A 6819-nucleotide genomic window follows, 5' to 3' on the forward strand; every position below is an offset into this window, starting at 1 on the left:
AGCACCTTCCAGAGCACCACGGAGCAGCTGGCGTCCACCATCGCAGCCAGTGTCCATGCTGAGGTGCAGCACCAGCTGCACATCATCGTGGGCAAGTAAGTTGGCAGCTGGGCTTGTGGAAGGAGGTATCGCTGAGAGGTACATGCGTGTCACAAGCACCTCTCCCTGCTTAGTTGTGGAAACAAGCCAGGAGTGCTGTTGGGCTGCTTGTTGGCCCTGCACATATGGCAAAGCACATGGGCTGGTGAATGTTGCCCACAGAAGGTTTCCCAGCTGTACTGGGAAGCTCAGGGCCTGCCTTTCCCCTGGTCCCATGTGCACAATGGAGAACAGAAGGATCTAAGGCACCCCCTAAGCACACTCAAATGTGAGCACTTCCTGAAGATCATTTCAGAGGAGTCTTTTGAAGGCTTTTCTCTACTCCGTGTCCTCAGGCATAGAGTTTCTACGGGCTACTCTCTCTCCCCCCAGCTGCTCTGCAGCAGTTCATGCTTTGCCCTCCTGGTTTCAGGATGGGATCCCAGCAGTGCCTCCAGCACATTCATGCCATGAGGCAGTGGCCGATTGCCAGACATTGTGAGTCTGCACTGGCCAGACAGAGCAACCCTGTCTATTTTAAGCCACTAGAACATATGTCAGAGCACACTGGGGTCTTCAGTGCAGGCCAGAGTTGCCAGAAAGGCCACCAGACTAAATCCTGGTCTTGTTGCACGGGCTGTGCTTGTTCCCAGGGAAGTCCTGCTTTCTACCTGCGGTAGAGCAAGTTTGGTACTTTGTACCCTTTGTAAGAGGGAAGAATCCAGCCCTTGAGGGAAAAGGTGTCACACAGAGCAGCAGAGTCTGCACTGTGAACTGCTCTTCTGTGGAGAAGTCACAGGCACAGTATAAGTGTGTTCTCATTCTAAAGGTGTCATCTGCACACTAGGAACTGCATCTAACAGATCTCATATAGGAAGCTGGCCCCATTTGGAGATAACCCCACAGCTGAGTTGCCTTGCTTGTAAGCCAGAGGCATTAAAGATTTAAAACGTTGTTTAATGAGAGACTTAGTTCCCTGAAATGTCACTTTCCTGCACAGAATTTCAGCATCTTCCAAGTGCACCCTGGGACAGTGTGGTGTTGGCCACAGAGTTGCCTGTGCCTCAGATCTATTTGTATGAACCCTTTGGGAGCCACACTACAATAAGCAAACCAGCCTGTGCTTTCTCACTGGTATAAGCTTTGTGCAGTGTTATCCCTCAGCTCTTCATTCTCAGAGGTGCCCATGGGTTCTGTTTTGTTTTTCTCAGCATGCAGGAGTCTATTTTGGCCCAGGTGCAGAGAGTCATTAAAGGAGAAGTGAGCCTGGCTATGAAGGAGCAGCAAGCAGCTGTCACCTCGAGCATTGTCCAGGCAATGCGCTCGGCAGCCGGGACACCCATCCCCTCTACTCACATGGATTTCCAGTCCCAGCAGACTCACATCCTTCAGCTGCTCCAGCAGGGACACCTCAATCAAGCTTTCCAGCAGGTACCTAGTTTTCCTGGTAGTCATCCACTGCTTGTTGGGGACCAAGAAGGAAAAAGGACTCCTTGGGGTGGGCACATAATCTCACAACGGCTTACACAGGAGTTGACTGAAAGACCTGTGGCAGTGGAGTGCTTGAGGCGTGCAGTTCCTCTCATGCAGGTGAAGCCAGAGCCATGCAGGTTCCATTTTTCCTTCATCCCTGCCCATGCCCTGTCAGGACAGTGTCAGTGCTCCAGTAAACCAGCATGTTTTGCCATCAGTGGTGACACGTGGCGCACCTCTGAAGAGCAACAGCTTCATAAGCCTCTCCAGGCAGATCTACCAGCTGGGGCCTGACCTTGTCTTTGACTTTGAACATGTAAGCAGATCCCTTAGAGCTGCTGCAGACAAACCCTTCTGGGAATGATAGCACTGCTGGCCCTGCCCCATGCTGCTGACAGTAACCTGCTCCCCTCTGTCTGGCACAGACACAGGTGTCCTCAGAGCATAGAGCAAGAGCCTAAAGATGGCCCTGCTGGCCTGTACAGCAGAGGTGCAGAGAGTTTTGCTCCCAGAGGAGGCTGTCAAGCCATTGAGCGTCTCAGGGCGGTCACTCTGTCCCGTGTCCCTCACCCGCCTGTTGTTCCCTGTGCATTTCTAGCTGTGTCTTCCTTGCAGGCTCTAACAGCAGCTGATCTCAACCTGGTTCTGTATGTCTGTGAGACTGTGGATACTCAGCAAGTATTTGGACAGCATCCGTGCCCACTGTCCCAGCCTGTGCTGCTCTCCCTCATCCAGCAGCTCTCCTCAGATCTGGGCACTCGTACGGAACTGAAGCTGAAGTGAGTATGACCAGAGAACAGGGTCCTGTTCTTGGCACTGGCTTTAAATTCACTGCTTGCAAGTGGAAGGTGGTGCTTCGATGAAAGTTGGAGCCTCTGTAGCCTGTTACTGGCGTGTTTACAGCCAGTGGTAACTCAGAAAAGTATGTCAGCATTGCCATGGAAAGCTTTGCTGCCCTGAGGTAGTAGTGGAAGGAGTACCCAGCAGCAGGTGCTGGTACCTCTGGAACTGTAGCATGTAAATATTTACAGCCTGTGCAGTGATCTCCATTCCCTAAGGAACGATTTCCATGTAGAGGCAAAAGGAGGGATAGTGCCATGTTCCCTGGATAGTATAATATCCAGGGTAAGTTTGTTCTGTCCTCAACTCTTAACCCAACACTGGACTTTGTGTCGACAGTTTCTTGTCGTGACTGTCAGAAAGGCTCAGTGGGAGGTTGCAGCAGGAGCTACTGGAATAATTTCTGGTGGATGTTCCAAGCAAAGCTTGTGTGACAAAATAGTGACTGTGCTGATACTTGCCATGAGCATTTTTAGTGTGTGAGTCAAAGCCCTGCTATCTGCCCTTAAAAGCTAAATTGTTAAGGTACCTACAGGTTTTGACTATGGCTTGTGGGGAAAAACTGCTTAAATCGAATTTTTTAACTCAACTTCATAGGAATAAAGCAAGCTAGAAAAACTGAAAAGAGCTTTAAGTTACAGACAAGCTGGTAATTGAGGTTAAAGCTGCTACTGTGAAGTTTAAACTGCGTTGTTATTGAAAACCTACAGTGACCACATTGCCTTACTCAGGCTGTGGCTTGAAAGCTGATGGCTCATCTGAACTTCAGAGTGTCTTGTTGGTGAAAGTCTTGATCTTCTCCCACCCCTTCTTGGATGGATCTTAGATGTAACCCTACACAAACTGAGCCTCACTGCTGACAAGTTTTACTGTCTAATGAGTGACTAATTCTGCTCTAAAAGCATTTAAGAAAATATTTACTGAGAGCCACCTCCAGCACCATGGGGAGTTCTCACTGACTGTTGCACCTACCTTGGTTCCAGCAGTCAGGTTGTGGGGCAGGTGGGCAGGCTGGGAGCTGTAGGCTGCCCTCAGATGTTGAGGAAGGGATAGGTGGACTCTGCTGTGAGTCAGGAACATTTATTTCCTGACGGCTGAACATACTGCAGAGTTTGGGTGGAGTAGGGAGCAAAATTGTGCATCTTCAGTGCTAACGTGAACTGAATCAGATTGGGATCATATGCTGGGTTTGGTCCTAACCTTGCTCTCTCTCCTTCAGCTACTTGGAGGATGCAGTGATGCACCTGGACCAAAGCGACCCCATCACCCGAGACCACATGGGGTCAGTGATGAACCAGGTGCGGCAAAAGCTCTTCCAGTTCCTCCAGGTGGAACCCCACAACCCGCTGAGCAAACCTGCACGTCGCCTCATGATCATGCTCCAGGGCCTGGTCACCCCTGGCATGACCTAGGAGGACCTGGCTGCCTGGTGGGCTGCTCCACCGAGGCCCACCCAGCAGATCCGTAGTTACTAACGATGTCTGGCTGGTGTTCAGAGCTCTTGCCAGAAAAGCTATCAACACGTGTGTGATGTCTCTAAGGCAAACGCCATCTGTGTATAGTTCCAGATAGTCACTGAACATTCACTTGGCTTATTTTTCCTAAATAGCCTCTTTTTTGAGAGTTAAATCTCTTCTTCACCTGCCCATCCGTCCCCAAGGCTGGCTGGCAGTCCATGTCTCATGCAGCAGAAGCCGATGGATTTCTTACCCCTTTAAAGGTTTGGATCTGCTGCCATCAGCAAGAGAGAAGGGAGGTGTGCGCTGAGCGCGAGCACGGGGGCTGCCGGGGCCACGCGCTCCTCGCTGACCAGAAACCTGTACCCACACCTTAGTGAAGGGCTCAAACTCCTCCTCCCTGGGATAGGCACAGGGAGGAGCTCAGCTGAGCGAGAGGGGTTAGTTAAAATTCGTTAATTAGTTAGTTATTCTGAGGTTCGTTAATTCCAGATCCACAGTGGGGTGCCCTGCCCACCTGGCCCAGTGAGGCAGGTTTGGGCAGGGGGTGATGCCCCTGGAGTGCCCCAGGGAGGGGCTCTGGGTCAGGGTGCTGAGGCAGCAGCAAACTGCAAGAGCCCCGGGGGGGCCACCGGTTCTGTTGTGCATCAGAGCATGTCCATGTTTCAGACATTAGTTTTGATTTTACACCGAGGTTTTTCTTTTTATCTAAATTTTGGGGGGTTTTGTTGTTTGTTTTTTGTTTTTTGGGTTTTTTTGGAAATAACATTAAGAACAATTCAATAAAAAACTTTTTGAGAAAAAAAAGGTGGAAACCTTCTTCTGTTGTGTGATGGAGGGAAGACTGAGGGGCCTTTGAGGGTATCAAACCATCTCCAGGCTGGAGCCTGAGGGGGGCCAGGATGCCCTCTCTCTTCCCAGATTTTTTCTTGAGTCTCTGCTCAAGCCTTCCTGCATGAGTCCAGCAGGGCATAGTGGTCTCTGCTTCCTGGGAGAGCCAGGAGGTGATGGTGGGCTGCTGGCTGTGGGAAGGGGACATTAATTCCCCTTTTCACAGCAAAAATGTCTCCAGCTGGTCCTCCCTCCTGGAGAAGAGTAGGCTCTGGGAATACTATAGAGCACCTTCCCAATACATAAAGGAGCTCCAAGACAGCTGGAGAGCGACTTTGGACAAGGGCATGGAGTGACAGGACAAGGGCAAATGGCTTCCCATTGACACAGGGCAGGGTTAGATTTGATATTAGGAAGAAGTTCTTTCCTGTGAGGCACGGGTTGCCCAGAGAAGCTGTGGATGCCCCATCCCTGGAAGTGTTCGCAAGACCAGGTTGCGCAGGGCTTGGAGCAACCTGGTCTTAGTGGAAGGAGTCCCTGACGGGTTGGAACGAAATGGTCTTTACGTCCCGTCCAACCCAAACCATTCTGTGATTCTGTGAACTCTCTCAGTGCTCTCAGGCGGACCCTGTTATTTGATGTCCTCTTCCACCTTATTTTAGTTAAAAAATAAAGCTTTTTTGTGCCGTACCTTGCACCATGGCTCTTGAAGAGGGGTCACTAGTTTAACAGTGACACTGGGAAACACCATGGAAGTATTGCTGCTCTCCACTGGGAAAACAAGGACATCTAAGGCTGCATCCAAGCAGAATCTGAAGTGAAATTTACACAAAATTTAGGCACCTCAGTCCAAAATCATGATCCTGCGGGGAGCGGGGTGCCCGGTGGCCCCACGGCTCAGCGATCCATCCACCCTTGTCCCGTGTCCTGAGATGCCGGGCAAGGAGGAGCACGGCTTCACAGAGCTGTCCGGGGTCTCTCTGCTCAGGAGGGGACAATTCCCAAGCTCTGGCTCTCCACGCACCTGCTGGCTTTCCCTGCTGCACCTCACCGGGGCGGAGGGCACCCTGATCGCTGGGGAACTGTTATCCAGCAGGTCCTGCACCTCACGGGCACCAGCGTGTCCCCTCCACACTCCCGCTCCTCCGTGAGCCGAGGGAGGATGCGGAGCACAGCGGTACCCAGTGGCATCTCTGCTCTGCAGAGAGATGGGGATCCTGGGGTTAACCTGCTCCGGCTGCACGGACAGTGGAGGACAGGGACAACCAAACCTCTGCTGGATTTTAGGCTCAGAGGGTGGGTGACTCCGACCCTTCCCCAGGAGTAGAATGGCTGCGTCGGCACTCGCTTGGGAGCCAGGGATGCTCTGCAGTGCCCTGGGAAACTTCCTCCGTGCGTTTCCCTTGGGTTTCCTCCCTGACGGAGCCAGGGACAGGTTTTTCCCCACAGTTTCGCAGCAGAGCAGCGGAGGTGATTTGCCCTCCTGCTTTCTCCTTCTTTGCTCGCCCTGCCCAGCCTCATGCCGAGGGAGCTGAGCGGAGGGGAGGGCTTGTGCCGGGCATTAGAGGAGCCCAGGAGGTGAAACCTCAGCCTGCAGCAGGGACCAGCCGGCTGAGGGGAGGCATCATCTGGTCCTGCCAGCCGCTGTGTCCCTGGGCTGGTGGGAGACACGCTTGTTGCCTGGCTGGGTCAAAAGAGGAGCAATGGATCCCACTCTCTCTATTGATACCTGGGATGTTTGTGACCCACGTGTCCGACACCAATCCGAGCCTTTCCGCGGTGCTGTGCTCAGGGGATTCTCACCACAAACTCCTAATGCGCCCTGTGATCGTGTCAGGCTCGCCCTGGTGTTAGTCTCGACCACAGCCACTTTGCTCAGGACCCTGTTCCGGGGGTGCAGGCATGGGATGCCAGCAGAGAGGCACAGGGCTCCCTCGAGATATCCTGGCTGCCTCGGCAGTCACCGGGAAACTTTCAGCTGCTTCTAGGGTCACCTTCCCACAGGGGTCCCCCTCAGGGCTGTCCTCAATTAGAAACCTCGCTGGTGCGCACCCATGGCACTTCCAAAACTCTTGTAACTTGTGAATTGGCACGGGGAGCCCACATCTTCTGGCATGCGCGACCCCTGGGGCAGAGCTGA

The 6819-nt window shown here is 52.7% G+C and overlaps 1 protein-coding gene across 1 annotated transcript in view; it reads left to right on the forward strand.

The window, feature by feature from the left end:
- The window catches only part of EDC4 (enhancer of mRNA decapping 4), a 29614-nt gene extending 24959 nt beyond the window's left edge, over window positions 1–4655 (forward strand). The window contains 4 exon segments of the mRNA XM_017740881.1: window positions 1–95; window positions 1290–1509; window positions 2167–2330; window positions 3611–4655. The exon segment at window positions 1–95 is cut by the window's left edge and continues 32 nt beyond it. Coding sequence (XP_017596370.1) covers window positions 1–95; window positions 1290–1509; window positions 2167–2330; window positions 3611–3803 — 672 coding nt within the window. The 3' untranslated portion in view covers window positions 3804–4655.
- The last annotated feature ends 2164 nt before the right edge of the window (window positions 4656–6819 follow it).

This window comes from Corvus brachyrhynchos, unplaced genomic scaffold, assembly GCF_000691975.1.
Source record: "Corvus brachyrhynchos isolate BGI_N302 unplaced genomic scaffold, ASM69197v1 scaffold26, whole genome shotgun sequence".
Lineage (NCBI taxonomy): Eukaryota > Metazoa > Chordata > Aves > Passeriformes > Corvidae > Corvus > Corvus brachyrhynchos.